General features: G+C 39.6%; 1 protein-coding gene across 7 annotated transcripts in view; it reads left to right on the forward strand.

The window, feature by feature from the left end:
• LOC131591740 (glutamate receptor-interacting protein 1) overlaps window positions 1–23,874 on the forward strand; it is a 311,658-nt gene extending 287,784 nt beyond the window's left edge. For 4 of the 7 annotated variants that reach the window (XM_058862751.1, XM_058862750.1, XM_058862752.1 and 1 more), the window contains 9 exons: window positions 4,295–4,439; window positions 5,469–5,617; window positions 5,776–5,964; window positions 8,596–8,749; window positions 13,062–13,173; window positions 13,318–13,362; window positions 15,774–16,007; window positions 22,422–22,568; window positions 23,641–23,874. In XM_058862751.1, the coding sequence (XP_058718734.1) occupies window positions 4,295–4,439; window positions 5,469–5,617; window positions 5,776–5,964; window positions 8,596–8,749; window positions 13,062–13,173; window positions 13,318–13,362; window positions 15,774–16,007; window positions 22,422–22,568; window positions 23,641–23,874 (1,409 nt within the window). The remainder of the gene's footprint in view (window positions 1–4,294; window positions 4,440–5,468; window positions 5,618–5,775; window positions 5,965–8,595; window positions 8,750–13,061; window positions 13,174–13,317; window positions 13,363–15,773; window positions 16,008–22,421; window positions 22,569–23,640) is intronic. The other 3 variants (XM_058862756.1, XM_058862754.1, XM_058862755.1) reach the window with 1 other exon arrangement.
• The last annotated feature ends 311 nt before the right edge of the window (window positions 23,875–24,185 follow it).

A 24,185-nucleotide genomic window follows, 5' to 3' on the forward strand; every position in this document is an offset into this window, starting at 1 on the left:
TTGGAATCATAGTTAGCAAAGCATGGATCCCTGGGCTTCAGTTCTCCAACAAAGTGGTGTAGTGCGTGCTTTGTCCATAAACTTAAAAAATTGACTTTGGTACGACTGTTCACATGCTCAAAGGTAAGTAGTACTTTACACACTGTGCCGGATATCTGATGGAGGAGCCATGCCTGACAGCCCAGTGGAATAATGAACCTGCCTTAATTTTCCACACCTACACCTATTAATAGTCTTGTGTCTTCCCCATTGTGGATTTCATAAGAGCAGAATTTCTACCTGGAGATAATAAAGTGAGTTCTGTTATGCATTGTAGAGCAAAGAAAGGCAGTTATAACTACTATTACTGCTGCTGTTTATATTGCAGTGTTACACGAACTGGAGATTCACTTCTCTTCAGCTCTATTCCATCTCACAGCAAAAAGGCACAACCTGCCACACTTTATTATTTCAAATTAAGTGCAACTGTTGAAGTGGTGTTTAGAATTGCACTAGAAGACTCTTCCTTTTTCTTCCTCCCTCCTAATTGATTCTGAAAGCAAACAAAGTATCTTCTTAGTATTATATTGCAAAGCAAAGGCAGCTGCATTTAGTACTGTGTGCAAATTGTTGCTGTAATTGAAACGTGGATTTCAGTCTCCACCCATAGGAGATAAGATCTTTGCTCTCTTACCATGCACACCATGGTATCTGGTATCTGGTACAGGTTTTAGTCTCAGTGGGGTTCTTATACCACACTTTTCTTTTACACTCTCACGTTGCTTGTTTTATAGTTACATAATGTATCTATATCAAGATTCTCACACAACTACAGTGTTTTATCCAGACATGTCTGGTGTAACTGAACAGATTCAAATGTAACTGGACAGTTACTCAGAAACCTACTGAAAAAAAAAATACTTATACAAATTGTTCTTGTAATAGTTGACTAAATGTCAAAGCATAAATGGAAGTATTATAGCAGATTTCAGATTCTTTGAAATTTGAAATGAGTGTCTGCTGAAATGTTAAAGAAAAAATATTTAGGAAACAGTGGCATAACAGTAGCAAAAGTGTAACAAAAAGTGGATCTCAGTTAAAATAATTCTTTGCATATTTGCCATTAATTTACTTATGAAAGTCTTTTCTTCTCGCAAAGGAAGAAATGTGCTGCTCAAATTCAACAGAGGAAAATAATAAATTCCTTGAGAAAATAAAAGCCTGATGCTGCGTAGGCATGGAGCCTAAACGTTTTGTAAAACACAGAATAAGATTAAGATTTAAACTTCTTTTTATTTTTCACTGCATGCATTTTCACTTTGTTGAGGAAGGTGAGGCGGGGAGTAGGGCTCTCAGAGCTGTGTTCCTCTGAGCCTCCGTGCAGCTGAGACCACAGCAGCATGATGCATGTCAGGTGCTCTTTGCCCTTGTCACCATGTTGGTCAGATGTTATTCTGATGAGCAAGAGGCCAGTGGGCAGAGCAGAGGCACTGTAGCACAGAGGATCTACTGTCATTAAATGTGGTTTCCAAGAATTACCCACAACTGCATCACAAGAAAAGAAAGATAGAAAATCTCAAAAACGTGAGACCCATAGTACTTCACTTATATCTTCTCCCCAGATGGAGGTATGTTTCCAGCAATTTTTCTCTTTCCTTTTCTTCTTGCCAGCTTCCCAAACTGAGGACAAATTTAAATCCAGATGAACCTAATAGCTACCTCCCTTTCTTGAATATCACCATTCTTTGCTTTCATGGCAGAACTGACCTTCCTGGTGAATTCAGGCCACTTGTGTGCCCTGTTTTTGGATAGCTCCAACATTCTGCTCAGCATAACATTCTGCCAATAATTTTCTGACCTACGGCTACTCAGAAAACAGACACAATGGACCAGTCTTCTTTCCAGTCATTCACTGAGATCTATAGACTTCCAATTCCCATGTGGAAGGGCTGTTGATAATTAGTAACTTCCTATTCACTTCCTGTTTATAGCAGAGAAGTGTTAGTATTGTGTCAACCCTTAGCAAGTGCTGGCAATTACATTTTCAGCTGGCACGTTGCTTTCACCCTTCAGCTGAGGTCTTGCACCATGTCCGTGCCACTGCTGCATAAACAGCACCAGTATTCCATCCCAGGGGATTGAGTGGTGGCTACTCCATAAATGCTTTAAGCAAGCAAAGCTGCCACTGTGCTGCTGTGCACATACTAGCCCACTGTGTGCCAGACTGGGGCTTCCAGGGATGTCTGTCTGGGTGCTTCTGGAAAGAGCACGTCAGATAAAGTGATGTGAATTGTACCAAAACACTGATGGCAATGCCTCAAGTAGGCACAAAAACCCCAGTATACTTTGCTGAATAAACACTACTAATTCCTCTCTCCTTTGATTCTCTGTGTGTGGCATTTTCTGTACATGGATGGCAAGGAGGAAATAGAACAGTGTGGAGGTGAAGATCTAAATTTTCTGAAAATTGGGAAAAAAACAAAGTCGCTTCAAAGATATCGGTGTTCCTCCAGCTCTGCCTAAAGTACCATGTTCAGTATTAGAAGAGGGAAACTCTTTGAGCCTTTGCTAGTTATGTAGGTCTGGTTTTTTCCCCTTTTTAAGCTTGTCTGTCTACAGGAACAGAAATGGTAACATTTGAATTTTCTAAGTTGTTGTAGTTCGTTTTAGTAACATTTATGGAATGTGTATCCTAGACATTTTCCACATTCACTGAACTGCTCAAAATGTCACTACCCACAGATGCAGGAAAATTTGCCCACCAGACCAGCCATCCTGGCTGAATGCCAATATCAGAACATCAGCTAGAAAGAATTTGTTATTTTGATTTGGGGAGAATTCTGGCATTTTTAATTTTAAAATATTACTTCACAACTCAAAGACACTGCAGTTGATTGCTCTCTTGCTGTGGTTGGGGCTTTTTTCATAATATGTAAAGAGCATTTTATAAATACAAACACATTTCTTGTTGATGCAATTCCTATTGAGTATTGTTTAAGGAAATATATTATATTTAAGTTTACTCAGTGATGGACTCTTTCCAGTTCTGATAATTGTTTGGTGTGATAAAATTTCAAAATAATGCAAATGACTTCATGAAATAATATCTAATGGATTTACTTAATTCAGTTTAGTTGATAATTCAGTATACAGAAGATATTTTCGATTCTGTTACAAAAAGCTCAAAACATGTCCATAAAAAACATGGACTGTTTTACAAATACAGCTGCTCATCTTATAATGACTTTTGACTTTTCCCAGAATTCTTTTAAGAAAGTTTGGGTTTAAAACTTTCAAATTACCTTTAATTTTAAATACCTTCCATTCAATTCTAGAAACAGATGAGTATCAGTATTTATACCATAATAGTAACTTGCCTCTTCTGTAATAATGTGACGCTGTGGCAAATAAGAACAGCGTCCTGGTGTGCAAGAGGCAGAGCTTGGCCAGCAGGTCAGAGGAGGTGATCTTTCTCTCCTGCTCAGCACTGCAGAGAGATTTCTGGAGTGCTGGGCCCAGTCCGTGGGCTCCCCAGACACGGACACACAGTGGATGAGGTCCAGCAAGGGGTCACAAAGGTCAAGAGGAGAGCCTTCTCCTCTGAGAAGAGGCTGGGGGAGATAGGACCTCTCAGCCTGGAGAAGGCTCAAAGGGGGAATCTCTTAGGATGTATAAACATCTGAAGAGAGGGTGTAAAGCAGACAGAGCCAGGCTCTCCTCAGCAGCAGGAGCAGAGGCAATGAACACAAACTGAAACATGTGAGGTTCTGTTAGAGTGTCAGGAAACACTGCTTTACTTTGAGAGTGACCAAACACTGGCACAGGTTGTACAGAGAGGTTGTGGAGTTTCTGCACGTGGAGATATTCAAGAGCCAGCTGGACACAACTCTGGGCAACCAGCTGTAGTTGGCCCTGCTTGTCCAAGGAGGTTGGACAAGGTGGCATCCAGAGATCCTTTTCTATCAGTCTGTGATTCTGTGACAAAATAGCCTTAAGTTATAGTTTAATATAAAAGGAGATCAGATCTAAGATCAGAAAGGAAATCAGACCTAGAGATTTTAAAGAGAGTAAAATTTAGACTTAACAGATTGAGGGGAGCTTTTCTGTTGACATGTGTCCAGGTTTTGGCAATAAAAAATTGTATAATAGGTAATTTATTTTTTTTAATAATCTAGTAGAATATGATTCAGAATTGTATCTGAAATGTGATCTTTTGATAATGTTGTTTGATTACCAGTCACTAGACTGAATATGCTATTTTTTTCATTCCTTCTTTCATAAGAAACCAATTGCATCCCCTTGGCATTTATTGCAGATGAACAGGAGAGCTCTGGAGCAATTATTTATACTGTTGAGCTAAAACGCTATGGCGGGCCCCTTGGAATTACAATCTCTGGTACTGAAGAGCCCTTTGATCCCATAATCATTTCCAGCCTTACAAAAGGAGGATTAGCTGAAAGGTAAGTTGGAAAGCAAATTATTTTTAAACGTTCTCTCTGTCAAGATAGAGGTTTGTTTTTTTAACCTGAAACCCCTAATTTTCATGGATAAGCAATTGATTTCTTTATAATTCTCCAAATTGGAGTTTATAATATTTTTGCTGTTGTTTTTTGATCACTGCCAAGCTCCAGGAGCATGGGCAGGATGTACATTAGTATACAAGTCAGAGGACTGTGGTCCCTATTATGGATCACCAAGGAAAACCTAATCAATCAAACGGCTCGGTCACAGGAACGTTTTAGCAGCCTTTCAAAACCAATAGCCTTGCATAGTACAGTAAGTAAAGGAAGCACTTCATGTGTCCAAGTTTATCTGAACTTATCATACTCTCATCTGCCACTGCATCTGTATGTGCACCTACATACACCATAGGAAGCATTATCAGAGGAGAAATGCTCCTCATGGTAAGTGACAGATAGAGAATAATGAAAATTATAAGGATTTCTGTCACCTGTTATTTCTCAGATTGGTTGAGTCATTGAAACTTGTGCCCTTGGTGGTTGTTTCAGAGAGAACTTACAGCACACAAAACATGATATTGTGCACAGACAGAACCATTTACACAAAAATATTTTCTTTTCTTGATTGACCCATCCTGAAGGCCAGGTTTGTGAAATAGATGGTTGCTTGCTCACACTGTTTTTTTTATATTGTGAAACTTAGAAACTTGACTCATTTTAGGACTTACTAAGCTGTCTGAGATTGCTCATGAGCGGGTGGGCTGCAGTGAATATCATCCACAGGTGATTATCTCAGCTGTCACAGTAACACAGAAATCCACATCATGCCTCAGCTCTGCTATTGTCACTACAACAAAGGTGACTTGCTTTAAGTGTCTCTAACAAAAGAATTACTCTGTGACACAGCAATAAAAGCAAAATAAAAGAAAGAAAGGGAGATGGGACTTTCATGCTCCAAAATGCCAAGAAATTGCCTTTGTTGCCTTTTACACTCTCTTCTCAATGTTTTACTTCTCTCTCTTATTGTAGGACTGGGGCAATTCACATAGGAGACAGAATTCTAGCAATAAATAGTAGCAGTCTGAAAGGAAAACCTTTGAGTGAAGCCATTCATTTATTACAGATGGCAGGAGAAACTGTCACCTTGAAAATCAAGAAGCAAACAGATGGTGAGTGTGGCCAAGGGTACCATCCATGATGGTTAATGCATTTGTTATTGCAGATTAACAAGCATTTAGGCCATCCAAGGAAAAGCTTTGTGTCAGGAGTAAAAACCAGTTTCTCAGAACTGCGGTAAAGCAAGGATCAACACCTCTTTTTATATAATTCTATTCAGCTACCAGTCCCAAGAAATTTTCTGTGCCTGTGGGTCACGTGAGTGAACTGAGCGATGCTGAAGATGAAAGCTCTGCTGCACAGAAATCTGGCAAGCTCTCAGACATCTATTCCACTACAGTCCCAAGTGTTGACAGCGCAGTGGAGTCATGGGATGGCTCTGGTATTGACACCAGCTTTGGAAATCAAGGTACTGTCAAAATACAATCCACATTTAAAGCAGGAATTGTTGCCTTCATGGTTGACCTTCCTTTGCCCTAAGTAGAACTTTTCATCTGTACTAACTTTTAACCCTGCACTTTATAATGTGCTGCTGTCTCATTATGACCACACACCTTGGCAGGCAGCATGATTTCTTGCACTTGGCTGGCCTCAGATTCATTCTTTCATGAGGATGTGATGTGTTACAAAGCATTTATCAATACATTAACAGGCTTTTGTTAGCTTTACTGACATCTGTATAGCTTGGTCCATAGCTCATCCACAACTAAATGAGTTTATCCTTCAAGTACAGATCAATGCAAGGCGCAGAACACTCTGGAGATGTTCATGAATTTGATGCCCATATGCATTAATTTTTAAATGACAACAGATTTATTATAAACTGCTGAAGGGCAACATTAGTCACTGCCTATGATTTGTAAATCTTTTGCTTCTTCCTCTTTCCTGCAGTATTAACATCTAACTCTCAGCTGTCAAAAACAATCATTCTATTTAAAAATGTGATCTTCCATAATGATAATTTTTTTCACCTCTCTGTAACTATTGTTTCATGTAGGATTTTCAAATAATTTCAGTTTGTAATACGTTTATTTAGGCAGTGAAGGATATAGACATTTTGTAATATTCTTGGTAACAAGAAAAATAAGTTACACACAACTTCAGTTGTTTTTTTTAATTATTTTAAAAATGTTTCTTTCCATATTAAAGCATGTATTCCCATTACCTGGGAGATATTTGGACAGATAGGTCCTTACCTCAAGTAATTTTTTCACTGGAGTTAGAATTTGGATTTATTTGACCCCTGTCCTTAACTGGGTTGGTCAGATTATCAAAACAAGTTATATTAGATTTTCTTCTGATGCTTTTAAGTTCTAAGGAGAAGTACTGCTGAAAAAGTGCCAGAATGGTAATTCTCATTTTCTGGATGAATTGAAGATATTTGGAGCAAATTGTTCAGCTGTGGAAAGGATTGAGGCCCAGAATGCTTTCCAAAGTCCTGATGATTCAGATGCCATGCCAAAGCTGAACCAGTGTCTCAAAGAGGATTTTTTTTTAACTCCCTTGAAAAAATCTGCCCAGACTTGGCTGGGTACATGGCACCTCTGCTAAACAGCCTGAGTGCAAACAGATTTGTGGCTTTATCCCTTGGTGTTGTGGTGGCCCCCATTTCTATTAAAGTTCAATCTGTCTTGACCCATCAAGCTGAGTTTGGCTTTTCTCCAAACCTTTCTTGGCAATATGCACAGACAAAGCAAATTGAGGAGTTTGGGGGATGTTTCTGGAGCACCAGATAATGCTTTATCCTATTAATTACCAATTTAATGCTGGTGAGCTGTCTTTTCTCTCCTTGAATCAATACCCCATTTTGTACCTTTGTCTTATGTGTCTGCCTTACTAATCCAGAGCCTTCACCACACAGCAGTCACATCTTCCCAACCAATACCTTCCCTAGAATCTGGGACTGTGTTAGTGTCTGCCAGTTTGCTGGAAAGCACTCACAGCTCTGCAGTCACACAGCATTTGAGGGAGACAGGTCTAGAGTGATTTATGGAAGCAAATTACCCTCTTTAGAGGGGCAGCAGCAGTCATAGTAGTCATCAACAAAACAGTACTTCCTAATCCAATATGCACATCAAAAAACACCAACTGTAGAGCTAAAGAAGTAATATATCAAGGTGAAGTATATTACATATATATGTTATATATATATGTGCGTGTGTGTGTGCTTATTTACATACATACGTGCACACACATATATACATATATACATATAAAATGTGTATTATCAGTTCCACCATAATGGATTTTGCTTACTAGATCAGCATCAGCTTGTGACCCCTTGATCCATGTGCTCTTCTTGATACATCACTTGGAAACTGCTTCCTACTTGGAATTCAAATGACACCTGGTTTCAGTTAAAATACTATTGAAGTAATACCTGCTTTGCTAGTATGATAAAAGCACCCAGAAATAAACTCTGCAGGTATAAAATCCATCTGATGCCACTTACACAGCCTTGAGACACTTAGAAATGGGTGATAGAGATGGTGTATATTGGTGCTGGGAATGTCTGCTGATTGTAAGACAGGCCTTTCCTGAGCTCTCAGAGCCCTAGCAAAAGGGGGCATGAAAAGCCAAATTCGTGGGATTTTTAATACATCTTTGGAAACTTTTTTCAATACATCTGAAGCAGTTTTCTTAATAATTTAGCTTTAATTTTGGGCATGTTGCATATGACCATATTAACACATATTTAACACATCCATGATTATTTCACTATTGATCAATCTAGGATGTCAAATTGGAAACTGATAAATTGTGGCAGTATCTAGAACTAAATGTAGAAGTAGCTGAGACAGAAACGGTAAGAGAACAGTGTTAGATATATATTTAAGATTTTGCTTTCAGCAGACATTCACAAAAGAAGCTCTAGAGCACACCTAATTCCAGCCATAATCTAGGCTAAATAATCTGCCAACAGAAAAAAAATAAGGTAACAATGACAAATTCAACAGTTCTTGAGAACCCCACTTCAGAGGTGTGCTTTCCTATCATTTCAGCATATGCATTGCTGTAAAACAGTAATTCATCATTTTAGGACACACGTATCAGGCTTCAGGATACAACTTCAATGCCTATGAATGGAGAAGTCCCAAGCAGGCCAGTTTGTCCCCCCCAGGCAAACCACGGAATCAGCCATTTCATGATGCAGGGCTGAGCGACGACGAATGGGATCGACCTGCAGCAAGCACGTAAGTTCCCTTACGAGTTTCTCTTCTCTGGTTTGCAGCTGCAGCAGCGCCTCAAAAAGAAACACTTACTGTCTTGAAAGAAATGATGTTTTTCTAATGAAGTTATAGCAGCTCTTCCTTTAAATATGAGATACAGTACACTCCATGAAACTTGTTGGGGTGGATTAGTGGTTTTACGGAGGATTATGATGCCAAAACCAAGACATTTATTTATTTCAAGTTACTTCAGCCAACAAAACATAGCATTTATCCCTTAAGAATAAACAAACAAAAAAATTAGGGCATTTCCCTGGGCAAGTTTCAGAAAAAATCTGATCTGTTTTCCACTCCACAAAAATAAACCTACAGATAATGTGTCTAAAGACAACTGGTGTGTTAATGTTTTGTCTACTGTGAAAATTCATTTTGGTTTGGGCAAAGAAGCACAAATTACAATCTTCATCCACAAATACTTGAGACATTGACATTCAGTAGGAGTAAAAAGTGATCCAGGTACAAATACCTTGTCCAAACTATTGGTATTTTGCCATTCCTCCTCTTCTAAGAAGTAAATCTTTTTCAGTTAATTTCTCTGCAGACAAAAGAACTTCCTGAGGAAAAAATTTTTACTTCACAATACCTGGAGGTAGTGGAAGACCCAAAAATCTCTTCTATTCTATGTTTTCTTTTCTTTTGGATTTGTTAGTGGATCCACTGCAGAGACTTGGGTAATTTCTGCCAATGAACAGTTCTTACTCAGATGTGGGAAGACAGGCATCACAGTAAAGAGATTTCTGTGCTCTTTGCACCTACCCTCAGAAACTGCAGACATGCATGTCCTTCATGAGAAATACACTTTCTTGGTGTGCCAGCACAGTGAGCCTGAAATCCCAGTCTGAGAAAAATTAAAGTTTAGTACTGAAAAAAACATTCTTGGTGCCTGTGTAAACATACTGCGTAAGGAAATCCATGAGATCTAGTCTTTGAAATACAGATCAAGGCAAAGTTTAGATGCTGCTTTCAGATTCTGAGTGACAAACCCTCTGATACAGCCCACAGCTTTGTGGCGTTTTTGTCTGGAGACAAGCCTGGTGAGATGACAGCTAAGATATGAGTGAATTCTCAGCCCGTATCCAGCTCCTTTGGTCCTTACTGCAGAAGCACACTGGCAGTTTTCATAGGCTAGTAGTGGACAGTGTTTAATAAAGGAAACTAGATAGTTTTCTTCATACTGCCCATTTTCTTTTTAGTCTAATAGGGTCTTTATCCACAGTTACAGCCCATATTTTGTTTCTCAAATGAGATGCAGCCATGGATTCCAGAACACCTACTGTTTTGCAGCTGTGTAAGTAATGGGCTGAAAAAGTTGATGAGCAGTGAATCGGGGAGCTGGATTGTAAAATAAAGAATCTTCTAAATGAAAAGCATGTGTTGTATTACCATTTAAAAGCACTGTGCAGCCAAAGGTATGCACATTAGAGTCTTGTTCTGCTTATCAATGTGACTTACACCTGAGAGAACCTAAAATAATGGTTACTTTTATGCTGTATCTGTAAAATGGATGGTGCCACATCTGATGGTGTTGCTATCTCAAGTGCTGGAGTATTTGAGAAGGTTATGTCTGATCTTCAAGCCTGTTACAGGAATCCCCAGAAAAAAAACTCTTCTCTTGTAGTTCTAGCTAAACAACTTCTCTTCCTCTCTAGCTCTAGAAAGTAACTTTTTCTTACCTTTGTTTTGTGTAGCACAGCTTCCAAGGATATGTGGCAACAGAAGGAGACTGAGACATTGGGAGAGAATCAAGAAAACCATTTAAAGCAAACATCTGTAGAAAGATCAGGTGGAGAGAGCATCAGGAGTGTGAAGAAAGAGGGAAAGATGTGGAAAGGTGCCTCTGGAGGGCAAAGGAAAGGTGGGGGACAGCTGGAAGAGTGGAATACTTCCAGGTAGGAAACCAAAAAGTGCACGAAAGTGAAATCCAGCTGGGCTAAGGCAGAGGTGGGGGTGGGGGGTGTGAGAAGACAGGGGAAGAAAGGAAAAACAGTTGAAATGAGAAAAGCAGGGCAAAAGCAGAAAACACCATGTTAACTTGCTGTTGATGGACAAGGAAATTTCAGTGGGCAAGCAAATGAAACCAGAGAGCTTAAACCATTCTCTAGCCTGGTGTATACCTATCACTGGTAGGTAGGACAAGTCTGTTGTAGTTCCTGCTCCAGAGAAAATGTTTAATACATTAAAATATCAATGCTTATGGGAATGAGTCTGCCAGATCCAAGAACCTCCTGATTAAAAAAGTTAAAAGTCACAAATTTTTTTTCTCTCATATGGCAATAAGAACTAAATCATAGACACCCTTGTTTTCATTATCTGTCCTACTGCCTTTCCTTCAGACTTTTTATGCATCTGAATTTCTGACGGCTCTTTAAATAAGCATCAGAAAACCAAATATGTTCATTATAGTCACAAACAATATTTCATATGACTTAAAATCAAACTCTCAGGTTTTAGATTAAAAAAAAATCTAGATAAATTATTTTGGTACCTCTTTTGGTTTTTTGATGTAGTAGCTCAGCTACAAATTACTCATGTGGCTGTAATGAAGATGCAAAAGATGAGATTTCACATACCAGGAGACAAGACTCAGAGTAAACGCAAAAGAGGAGAGGAGAGCTGAAAAAGAAATAGCTTGAACTAAGAAGTCCAGACATAGAAGCATCATGATTTTATATTTCACAGAAGTCAGAGAAGAGATGGACCTCCAGTTCTAGGACATCCAGGTTTTGCTATTGCAGACAATTGCCTCAAATTATCTTGTTCATTAGCTTAAGTTCCATTTGATATCATTAATATGCAATATAGCAAGAGATATTGGAATAGATAAATTAGTCTACATTCAATATTGGCTATTGAAAGAACTACATAGATTTATTGAAAAAGTTCATTTCAGAAGTCAAGGATCTTTCTAAAATCATGTTTTAAATACTTTCTTGTCTTGCCTGGGAGGAATTGCATCTGTGATCTGAGTAGGTATTCCTGCCATTGCTGTATCTATTGCAATATCTTAGAAGAGACACTGATGCTAGGTGGAGAATCATTGCAATAAGAGATTGAAATGGCTGACCATTGTCTGCTTGACTGATTGTAGCTGTAAGAAAGCATCTCTGAGGCAGAGTATCATGTGTGTGAAGCATTCAAGCTGTCCTTCCTTGTGCTGGACAATTCTCCTATTTAAAAGCTACTGTGTAAACAGAATTACATTCACGCTATTCTCAGTAATACATTGTTTGTCAAGCAAGGCCTCAGATGCTTCCATAATAGTGTCTGCTCTGTTTATGTGCTGTTAAGCACCACTAGCTGCAGTCCATGGGCAGCTGCTCCAAAGTAACAGCTTGCTGCCACCAAAAGGGCGAATTGTCACTTTCCTTCCTCATCCTTCTTCCCCTGTGCCTTTCACATAATCAGCCCTCTCCCATGCAGCAGCTCTGATGCTTGTGTGAACCTTTACTGAGCTGCTTCCCCTTGCTGAGACAGGAAAACCTCCTGCTTCCCTCCCTGTATACACACATACACTGGAAAGGTGTTGCTTTGGGCTGTGTCACCACAGCCCAGAGTTGTGGTTTTTATCAGACCTCACTTGCTGAGCAACTTCCCTAAGCATCACTGTCACCAACATCTGCTCAAGAGTGCTTTTAATAAGGCTTTGGTGCATTTATGAAACACCTGAGACCTAAGTTTCCATGCAAGTCAGTGGCATCCCTGAAAGTTTCTCTGTTTATGTATGAAATTATTGGAGCAGTTTATATTACGGTGATCAGGTGGGCTTAAACTGATAAACGCAGCTTAGGCTGAAGGAATCAGGTAAAAAGCACCACCAAGCCTCTTTTGCAAAATGTTGTTTGCAAAAAAAAGAGGACTCTTTCCATATTGCCTGGGAGAAGTCTGTGAGCTTGAAAGGTTTTATTGCAAATATTTGTTGCACGGAGCAGCTCCGCATACAGCTACTGGTTGATTCATTAGTTTTCATAGGGAGGTTCCGGTTTCAATCCAGTAAAAATATGTATTGAACTGTTCTTGGAATCCATTTCTCTCCTTACTGAACAACTCGCTGCTCAGATCCTGCCAGCTGCTAGTGACTGCCAGGTTATGAGAAGGCTTGTCTGTCATGTGCTCTGCATGTCCATCCGGCCTCTCCTGATCAGCGACTCTTCCCCACTCTCCTGCATAACCTTCTGTCATTCAAGTTGCAGTCTGTGGCAAGGCACGTGTGTAATATATATATATTTTAGAGGGGGGAAAAAGTCCACATTTTTTTAACTTCTCATTGTAAATCTAGCTTCACAGGTCCCCATGATAACACCGAGGCTGACCAGGAGGAAAATTTCTGGTCTCAGGCTCTGGAGGATTTAGAGACCTGTGGCCAGTCAGGAATTCTGAGGGAACTAGAGGTAGAACAATCTTAACCTTTCTTTCCAATTATAGAGAAATATAATGGTTTTGGTTTGGTTTACATTCATTTTATTTTCTCCTTTTTTCTTTTAAGTTGCACTAATCACACCGATTCATTTAAAAGCTTTAACCCCTCTCCACAGGACAAGGCTGACAGGCGTCTGTGTTTGAGAAACATGACTCTCTTGGTACCTACCCTTTACCTTTATATTTTTGCTTGTGCAGCTGCCTCCCCTGCCCCTAACCAGAGCTGTTTTCTTTTGTGCAATGCAACCAAAATTCTATAAACATGTTCACCCCAGTGCTTTTGACTTGCAGCTTCTGCTGTGCATAACCATCAATGCTGTCTGTACAGGCAGCAAATGGCACAGAACTTCTAAGTGGGCATAACCTTCCTGCAGCAATACATTCCACTCTCTGACAGACGCTTCATGCAGCTTTTCTTAGCATGTTGTAGGTTGTCTTTTAAATTGCAACTTAATTTGATTAAGATGAACATAAAAGAAAATCAGCTTTTCAAAATGTTTACCTATAATCACACCACTCTGAAAGAAAAATTAGCTGCCAATGTGAAAAATGTTCATTATACAGCAATTTCTTCACCGTGTAACGAATTTTCATATTTCATCCTTAAGTTCACTACAAATTTAACCATGCTTTGTGTTAGATTGTGCTGAGGGCACATCGGGGGAAGAAAACAGACACAGAGTAACTTGGGAGTCTTTAATTTTCTAATCACCTTTTCTCTAAGTTATCTAATCAGAGCAATTACCATTATACTGCCAATTGAAACTACAGAATGAAAGGTCCTAAAATATTTTCTTTTATGTTCTTTTAAATTCCTGGAGCTGCAAAACTGGCAGAATCTCATTTTCATTTTTATGTTATATAAAGTCCTTTAGCAGCCAGGAGGAATATGAATGGCGTAACTGGGTGAAAGTTTTTCAGTCCAGATTAATTTACTTCCTCAGATATATGGCTTTTGTATTGCATGTATGGGTAGCAAAATGTGATTCTCATATATTTGTTATTGAAAACCAGAGAAATGTAGGAGAAAATGTTATACTGGCTTAATTCTATAGTTATTCAGTACTGCAGGCTTCTCTTGCAGTTTTCAGTATTCAGTGCATAATAAAAGGATATGGAAATAGATAATTCCAAAAGGGAAACAGGTCATCCATGCTGTCCAGAATTCAGTTATTTCAACACACTGAATTTTCCTCAGTCTTTCACAAAAGGGAAATTCAGAACTGTAGATGTACCATCTATAGCAATGCCTCGTTGCACAACCCCCAGCTCTGAAAAGAAAGCCAGACTCATTCAGTGTGACAGGATGCTGAGAGTGGCCATGCCTCTACTTTATGAAGTGCCATGGCGTAGTCAAGGACTCCTTATCATTTTTCATTTCAAGGTCTTCAGCCAAAGAGCAAAGAAGGCTGTTGTTTGCCAAGTCCTCTGGCTGCTTTTGCTCCATCAGGCAGTAATATCAGTCATTACTGAGCACAGAAGAGTGTTATGGCTTCAATCCATTATCTCATAGTGAAAGTAATGCTGGAGCTGTGAGAAGGAGGGATGACAGACATGCTCACCAGAGTTATAGGCAAACATTTATTTGTCTGTTTTGCCCTTATTTTTTACTTTTCCTATTCAAGCAGGCTGTCTGTGTCCAGTCCCAGTCAGAGTTCAGGTTATGGTCTTTAAATTTCCCTTTCCAGTTGTCCATCAGAAGAGATAATAAATAGGAAATTCAGCTCACCCTGTCCCCGGAGTGCCAAAGTGCATATGCCTCCCATTCCCCAGAGCAGAAGATCTTCCCCAGAGGAGAAGGCTCCTTGCTGTGCATGGATGCTTTTCAAGTTCAGTCTGTTCCACCCGCTGGGTGAGGTGATTCCCATCGTCTTCTTTCATGATTTCACCCTCCATGCATTCTTGCATCTAAAACAAAAGGCTGTCTTTTACTGAGATTAAAGCCAGCAGTGAGACCAGGGCCAGTATTAATGGTGAGCCTAGGCAGTCACTCTTGCAGTGTGCATGTCATACAGAGTTTCTTTCCAGGCGGTGAGCTCACCTGCACTGAGTTTTCCCTGAGCTTGGGGTAGTACCCAGGCACTCTGCCCATGCTGGCTCTAGAGCTACCTACATATTCTGCTGACTCACATTTTTTTACCTTGCACACACAGTCTGAATTGCAAATGCCTTCCTGTAGTTCCAATTCCAACAAATGCAATTATGCCACAACTTAGATGTTGTTTAATTTATGTATAAAATATTTTTAAAATAAGCAATTACACTACATACTCTTCAGTCTGCCAGGGGACTGTCTTACAAGCATAGCCATTCTGGTGCTCAGTATTTTAGTTTGAAATGCCATCTGAAAACTTTTGCCCAAAGGGTTCATATATTGTTATTGTGTTTTGTTGTGGTCCTTTATTTTATAGTGACTTGCAAGCAGATTGAACATCTATCCTCTTGCCTTTTGCTGTGCCCTGAGTGATTGTGTTCTAACAAAGAATAGAGGTGTTTTTCCTACTGCTATGAATTAACCACTTACTTAACCCACATTCTGTGCTACAAATTAACCTGTTCATTAATGCTCTAGGCCACAATCATGTCAGGAAGTACAATGAGTTTGAATCATGAAAACCCACAACCTCGTAACCAGCTGGGAAGACAAGCCAGCTTCCAGGAAAGAAGTTCTGTAAGGCCACATTACAGTCAAGCTACTCGTAGCAACACATTGCCTTCAGATGTGGGGAGAAAGTCCATGGTTCTGAGAAAATTTAAGCAAGAAATGAAAGAAATCATGTCACCAACTCCCGTGGAGTTACACAAGGTCTGTAATTTTTCTTCTGACAGCTTTGAAATAATATATTCAGCACAGGAACTCTAATTATATGGCAACACAGTAAGCACTTTTTATAATGACTCCACAGATGTAATTTGGGGGCCATGCATATTAGTTCTTACAAACACATTAATGATAGATCCTTGTGGGGGAAAACAAATGAGTAAGATGCATCCTTGTCTACTATTTCATTTTACAATAAATCCTCAAAAGGCACTGCTCTTTTGAAAGGAGCATCCGCTGGTAATTTGAATTGACAGGACCAATAACTCTCGTTTGCAAAATGTGTTCATTAAGAAATCAAAGTTTAATTTCTAGAAAATACATTTCTTCAGGAAATTACTCAGGGGGTTTTGGGGCTCCCATAAGTCCTTTTTTAAATTAACACTCATTTTCAATCAAATACAAGAGATTCGATGTACATAATATAGAATGTTATTTCAAATTAGGTATTGCTTCTTTTCTCTTTAAAATTCCTTTGATGCAAAAAGGATAAATAATCTTCAGACTATGCGACTTTTCACTGTGCAGGATGGTTGAAGTCACTGGGTGCTATGGAGGTGGCTCTGCACTCCAAACAAGTACTAGATAAAGTATCTTTGGATATGCACAGCAAACACCCAGCCATTTTAGGTCTCAAGTCCAGTGGGGCCATGAGAGCAACCAGTTTCCAAAACTTAGAGGGGCATTATAATGCTGGTCTCCCTGGTGGGAGTGGGCACCCCATCTCCTGAACCCATCTTCCTCTTAAAGGTCTGAGATCTTTCCAGAAAGGAGGCAGGCCATAGAAGAATTTCATTCATATGTCATCTGGTCATTCTCAAGAGATTTGGGTTGATTTCTAGTTCCTGTGGATTTACCTCACTTTAGTCTGTAGTTCAATTGAGTTCAGCAACATAAAGACTTGCTGAGTGTAGGCTAAATGAGTGTTTATAGAAGGTGGTAGAGAACTGATCTAATATATGGTTAATTAATTCATTGCTGGTGTATATGATCAATAAAGATGAATTGTGGTAGTTTAAAACTATTCCTGTTTCCAGCCTGATGTGATCAGTGGAGTTAGGTACTGTGCTCAGTTTTTCAGAGTGGTGAATAAATGTGAAATATAAAACCAAAGTGTACCAGTAGGTATTTCACAGTGTGCTCACATTCAACAAAGGCACAGTTCTGGATTACAAAGCCAGCCTTTCATGTTAATGAGTCAATGGTATTATGTGATAGTAACTAGCTGTTAGAGTCCTGAGCAGCACAAATAACCTGTCCACGAGCTTTCTCTTGCTTCAGCTGACTATTTTTAAGATTGCTTTGACCTTTCCTTTGAGTAATTTCCAGACTTTGTTCAGACAATATACCCAGTTTTTCCCTGTCTGCTGAAGTGATGCTGAGTTTGCTTTTACTGTCTGTTCTGTCACCCAGAAAAGAGTAATTTCCTCTCTAAAAATCTAAACATTGAACCTGTACCAAGGATTTTCCAAATCCTTACAGTCATTCAAGAAAAACAGAAGTAGTGACTGGATCTTATGGTCTGATTCCCCCAAGTGAAGTTATACCCCTGTGACACATGCAGGTTAGCCCAGGCAGCATGGACTGCTTTTTGTCTGAACAAGCTCTTACTAGTTAGCTTTCCTACTGGTTCTTGTGTAGCGGTGTGCCTGCTACCTTCTCTCATGTATTCATGTTCATTTTTGTATTAGACCTCTAATTTAACACTAATAACCTGTTCCTTTGGACAGCTTGTCCAATCAGAGTTTTCCATAAGAACTGCAATGCCACGGGAATTACTTCACTGTCAGGGAAATGCCTTGGTTGAAGTCTTTTTCATGTATCCTCTTGCTGGCAACGTGTTCTGCCTTCTGCAGGCAAACATCTCAATTAGCTGGGCCATTGAAAAATCTTTGAAGATTTGGAAAACTGTGATGGTATGGGCAGTTTTGAGATACAAGCTAAGACATAGTTTGTCTAAGACCTCACTTGGCAGATTGTCCAGCATGTACTTGCCCACATGCTGCTGAGCTTTCCCAGTTTCATGGGCAGGGCAGGGCAGGTGCCTTTGTTGCGTGTCACTGTGATGAGTCTGCATCCCTGCTGAGGCAGGGGCTGTGTGCCCACAGGGCTCACTCTGCAGCAAGGTAACCTGAATTCTTCACTGCTCTTTCTTTCTGCATTGCATTCACCAGCGGTGCACTTGAACTGTCTTTGTCCTGAGCAAACTAGGATTGAGATAAGTGTCCTACAGATCTCTTCAAACATTTGTTCTAGATGGTTTAATAACATTTAATTTGGCTGGATAGTGTACTGCTATATCAGTACCCAAATTTAATGAATGCCTTTAATGATTTCATCTACTTAGATAATAATATGGATGAACATTTTTCTAAAAATCATAGCAGACCATTTTTTAGAAGTTTCATAGAGCACACATTCCTCTGAGAGCAAAAATATGCACTATGATCAGATAATTTTTCAATATTATTATTGCAAGTAGTCATTAACCTAAAATTACAGTCAGTTAAAATATCTCAATAGCTGATCTGTGCAAGATGTATGAATTTAAATTAAGCATTTTCCCATATATTTAAGAGGGAGAAGAGGCATAGGCACAGACTCAAAATGTATAAGCTTGTGTTTAAAATTTGTAACTATTTAATTGCTTATGAAATATGAATTAAATTTCCAAATCAACTTTCTTTTTCCCTTAGGCTCCTGATGTAAATTTTAAAGTCTAACAAATCACCCAAATGGAGATTTTGCTATTGAGATCAGACCTTCTAAAGAGTTGTGATCAGCAGTACAGATAAACCAGCATGATTTAGGTGTTGTGTGAATAGTCTGAAGTTTTATTCCCTTCAGAGAGGGCTGCTGCAAATCAAGATGAGGAACCTATGGAAGGGTTTTGTCCATACCCATTATGAAATAGAAATTGAATATTTCAGATAGCAGAGCTTTTATCAGAGATTCTCTTTGAAGAATATATGTTGCCCGAGGAAGAATTAGCCCCAAAATTATAACCTGTAATACAAAAGAAAGTTGTCTGCAGATGACTTCCATCTGAAAAATATGACAGCTGTCAAACATGCAACAGAGTTAAATTGCTACCTCATCCCTGAAGCCAGCATCAGCTTCTTTAAGTTCCGAGCTCCTGTTAAACACAGCAAAGGTCAAGAGAAGATAGCCGTAAAGGAAGCAGTTTGTAAAAATCCAGAATCTGTAGATCTGAAGAACCACAAACATCAGAAAATATTTTGAAATGTGGAAGTTGTGGCTTACAAAAGACTTCAGATGACCATTCCCAAGGTCTGTGCCCCTCCCTGTCCCCTGCCTTCCCTGCTCCATTGCAGTAACTTCCCACTGACCCTCTACAGCAAAACTCCCCTTCCATGTCCTTTATCATTTGAAATGCTCCAATTTTTGTCTCACAAGGTGGGCATGAAGTAGCATGTGCATTACTACAGACAAGGTACAAGTTAAGGTGAACTAATGTGTAATGGCTCTTCCCATAGATGTGTATTTGTATGTGTTCTGGTGGCTGATAGTTCATTCACTAAAAACAGGGGAAAAAGCAACGCTATCATAGAACATACGAATGGGACCACCATCCATGGTGAGTTAATTCTCCACTGCAGTTTGGCTTTGAGAAGGTCTTGAGTGTAATAGTGTCTAGTTTGTGATCTGAAACTTTAAGAAAGATGATGACCACATGGACAGGGTCCAGAGAAAAACAAGCCTTATTTTACATCACTGCAGAGAAAGACAGAATAATGTGATCTTGTTCTTTGTGGATGGCAACAGGCTTAAGCCTCAGCAGGGGTGATTTAGTTTATACCCAAGGAAAACATTGGAAGGACTGGAAGGGATTACTTTAATAAACTGTGGGGTCTCAATCACTGGAGATTTGAAAAACCAAGACAGATAAATGTATCTCTGAAATGGTTTAGGTGCAGTTGATCTTGTCTTAGGACAAGAATACAGTCTAGATGACTTCAGTCCCTTGTTTCACATGCTTTTCTAGTTTATCTGGGGCTGGATCCAGCTCCATTTTACTCCAGTGCCTGAAGAAGGGGTAAAAGACTAAGTGGAAAAGGGAAGTTACTTTCAAAAATTGTGCCACCAGTGCTAGAACAGGACAGAATATTTCAAGTCTTCTTCTCCTAGGCATGGTATCCCCTTTTTACATTAACTTTTCAAGGCTTCTTTAAGAAGCAGTTAACTTAAAGCACTTCTGTCCTTTGTGATGATGAGGATAAAAAAGTGACTTTGCTAGAAGATAATTTGGTCTAGAAGGGTCTTGGTACAGAGCTAGTTATTTCTAATTTCTGCCAGGAAGTGCACACAAACCTGTCAGTAAAATATATCTCCCTGCTGTTTCGTTGTTTTTGGTTTTTTTTATTAGTCTTGCAGAATGGTGGTCTAACAGCCCTTTTGTACCAGCTTCAAACACACTTTTCATCAAAGCCATGTTAAATATGCTATGATATCACAAACAAAAGCTTCTGTTCATACCAAATTATTAGAATTTCCCTGAGTCCTGTTGATATAGCATCTGTTGATACAAATTAAAATAATTCTATGATGAATTATTGTGAATTTGCAGATAGGTTTTTCAGTAACTGAAATGCCTATTGACTCCTAAAGTTCATGCAGGGATGGAGGACATATGACAGGTTCAGCAAGAGTATATCTTGGGGGAGGATGGGGAAAAGAAGGCAAAAAACTTAAACACCACAGTCCCTACGAAGTATGAAATGACAGCTCATACCCAAAAAATGTCACTGGCAGGAAGAAAACTTTTAGCCTTAGATGTGGCTTTCTGCTTTGCAGTGCTGTTCAGGGAGAGAAAAATAAGGGAAGAGCAGGGAGAGAAAAATAAGGGAAGAGGATGAGCTGGGGTGAAGTAAGGGACGAACACCGTGTGGGGATGTTTGTGCTCGGCACAAGACACTGATGTTTCACAGCAGCCCTGCCATGCACATCCACATCTGCAGAGAGAATGGTGCTGCTGCTGCAGCTGCTGCCCTTGTATCCAGCCTCTCTCAACTGCTGCCAGGACAGCTACCGAACTTACTAGTCAGTGTGATTTCATTCTGGTGAAAGCAGGGCTGATACACCCCTAAACCCAAGTCAAGAAAAATGCAGAGAGCAGGAAACAATCCCAAATCCTTTACTCCTCTTTTGAGACAACCTGGTCTGTTCTGGCATACCTTTTCACACTGGCAATTAAGACAGCACCTCAGCTGCTCTCTGAAGGCAGCACCAAGCAGTGCTGTGCCCCAGCACTGCTGTGCCTTGGCATCCTTCTGTGAAATACTGGCCAAGTCCTCAGCCTGCTTTGAGCATGACACTAGACTAGAGACTTCCCAAAGTCCCCTTCAGTTCAAATGATTCCACAATTCAGAAACATTCAGAGGCTGGTGCACACACAGGGATGCAACACATGGAATATTGTTTGTACCAAGTCATTATAAAATTTTGGAACAGTTAATGTTGCCATTTTTATCAGCCAAGGTATGATAAAACCAGTGCATTTTGAATTCAAGGTGATACAAGCTACAGCAGTAAAAATACAGGTCTGACTGTGCAACTGTATCTGTGCACTGGCACACCACTCACACAATTTACTTGCATAGGTCAGCACCCCTGATGTGAGGAGGACCAAGGAAAAATAAAAATCTAAGCATGCCACTTTCCCACAAAGAAGTCTCTATCTGTCAAATAGCTGAATTCACAGAACTATCTGTGAGGACTTGTCTTCTGAACACGTGAAAAACCTCCTAACTATTTTATTGTCTTTTATTTCCTACTTTTGAACGACCACCTCATGGTTATGTAACTGTAATAACACTGCCTGCAAGCTTTTTCAGAAGGAGCCTTATTTGTACTTCCTTAAAAGATTGCATTATAACTCTTATACTGAGCACTTCTGAGGTGAGGCTTTACAGGGTGGACCACTGCCTGGTCTAGACCCAGGATTACACTGACAATGGTCTTTATTCCCTTGACTGCAAGACACAACGCCAATTGCTTGATTGAGGCCAGGTCTTCATACTTAAAGTAAAACTAAGCCTTATCTTGTACTCAGATCCTGGCAGCTAGAGAACAGAGAAATAAAACACTAAGAATCAAACAGTGACACCAGAAAAGGTGGGCTAAATACCACAGCTGACAAGCAGAAGTGTAAAGGGCTGTTTATTTACAAAAGGATAAGGTGGCTTCTGAAAATATTAACACAATATCAAAATGAGGACAACTTTAATACTGTAAGTACCAAAGAGTAGGTAAGTGATCTCTCTAATGTGAAAAAAAAAAAATGTCACCAAAGCCATCCTAGTAAGAAAACCTGACTCATGCTTGTAGAAATGGAGACAAAGTTTTTTTCTTTCTCATCACATCACCTCTCCTCCACAGGTAACTCTGTACAAGGACTCTGATGGAGAAGACTTTGGGTTCAGTGTCTCAGATGGTTTATTGGAAAAAGGAGTGTACGTTAAAAACATTAGACCAGCGGGCCCTGGTGATCTGGGAGGTTTAAAACCATATGACAGACTTTTACAGGTAATGTTTCTGACACTGTGCAGGTTCAGCATGGAGGGACATGACATATAGATTACTTTGTAAAAAGGTTTATAAGCACACTGCGGGGTATTTGGGTATGCATCTCTGGAGAGGTGACTGTGGAAAACTGCAGTTTTGCAGCCTTGTTACTTGGAACAGCCCTGTAAACTACATTGCTTATTATACTTTAAATAAAGAGCACCAGTTTGTTTGTATTTCTGCTGGGAAGGGATGTGTGTAGGAAGGGTGATGTGACCAGGAAGGACAAACGACCATAATTCCTCTGCACCACAGGCTGTGCTGTGTAGATTTCTTAGATTTCTTTCCTTGGCAAGACCGAGGCTCCACTTCATGGAGCTTTGGACTTTTATGCAGTGGCACTAAAGCTGGATTTTCCTGTGCAGTCAGGTTTATAGAAACAAATTCTTTCAGAATGCTAGATATTTTATAACTCCAAAGGAGACATACAAATGCTCACTACGAAGCTGGAATTTCCCACAGCATTTCCAGACAGATTTTTCTTTCTTGCTTTCCTTGATACAGATGTGAGAATTATTTCTTGTGTTTAATCCAAGTGTTGACTGACACAATTGGAATAATGTAATACTCAGTGCCACACTTATCACAGTGCCAAGATGGACTCTGATGAAAAAGCCAAATTATTTCTCAACTAGCCTAATACTTTATATAAATTTATATATATTAGGTGAAACCAGAGAAGACTTGAACTGAATTGAAATTTCAGATGTGTTTTACTGCATTTAAATTGATGAACACCATGAAAGACAGAGAAACTATGTGCTGTTAAATGTCATTATTGGAGTGAGCATTGTGAAAGCTGGCAACAGCCAGCACCAGTGTAAATATCCCCTTCAGCTACATTCTGTTTAAAAGTGAGTAGAAAACTTAACTGATGTCTTCAGACTAGACATCACAGTTAAATAGTCTTATGTTGTGCAGTTCTCTTAGAATAGTTTATCAAGCTCTATAGTCTCAAGGATAAATGTTTTTCTCTTGTGATCTCATTTTTCCCCCTAAAACGGTAACAAAAATCAATCTTCTCATCAATCAGGTAAACCACGTTCGCACCAGAGACTTTGACTGCTGTTTGGTTGTGCCCCTCATCGCAGAATCTGGCAATAAGCTGGAACTGGTCATTAGCAGAAACCCACTGGCATCTCAGAAAGGAAGCTCAGAACACCCTTCAGGGAGTGGGGAGTGGAGCGACCCGAATGCTGCCTTCCTTCAGCAGAGCGGACACAGCAGTGTTAGCACGGAGACACGGGATCCTACAAATACATTATAGCCGAAACCACTGGAGCGGGATGTTCGGTAACAAAAGACAATTATGGTGCTAAATCCATTCAAGATTTCTCTGAGATTGAGGCTCAGATGCTGTACAGCACTGAAAAGCACAGGAGGTCAGTTGGTCTGTCTCAAGGCTTCTATTAATCCACGGTTACTTTGGAAATAGTTTCATTCTTCATTAAGTCAAGTCATTCCATTCTAAACAATTTAGGATTAGTAACAGTAAAAAATTATGTAAGGGCCTTTTTTTTCCCCAAGTAAGAAACTGGGGAGATGTTTTAAACGTGCTCTAAATGTTCTTCTCCCTTC

Source organism: Poecile atricapillus, chromosome W (genome assembly GCF_030490865.1).
Source record: "Poecile atricapillus isolate bPoeAtr1 chromosome W, bPoeAtr1.hap1, whole genome shotgun sequence".
NCBI classification, from domain to species: Eukaryota; Metazoa; Chordata; class Aves; order Passeriformes; family Paridae; genus Poecile; species Poecile atricapillus.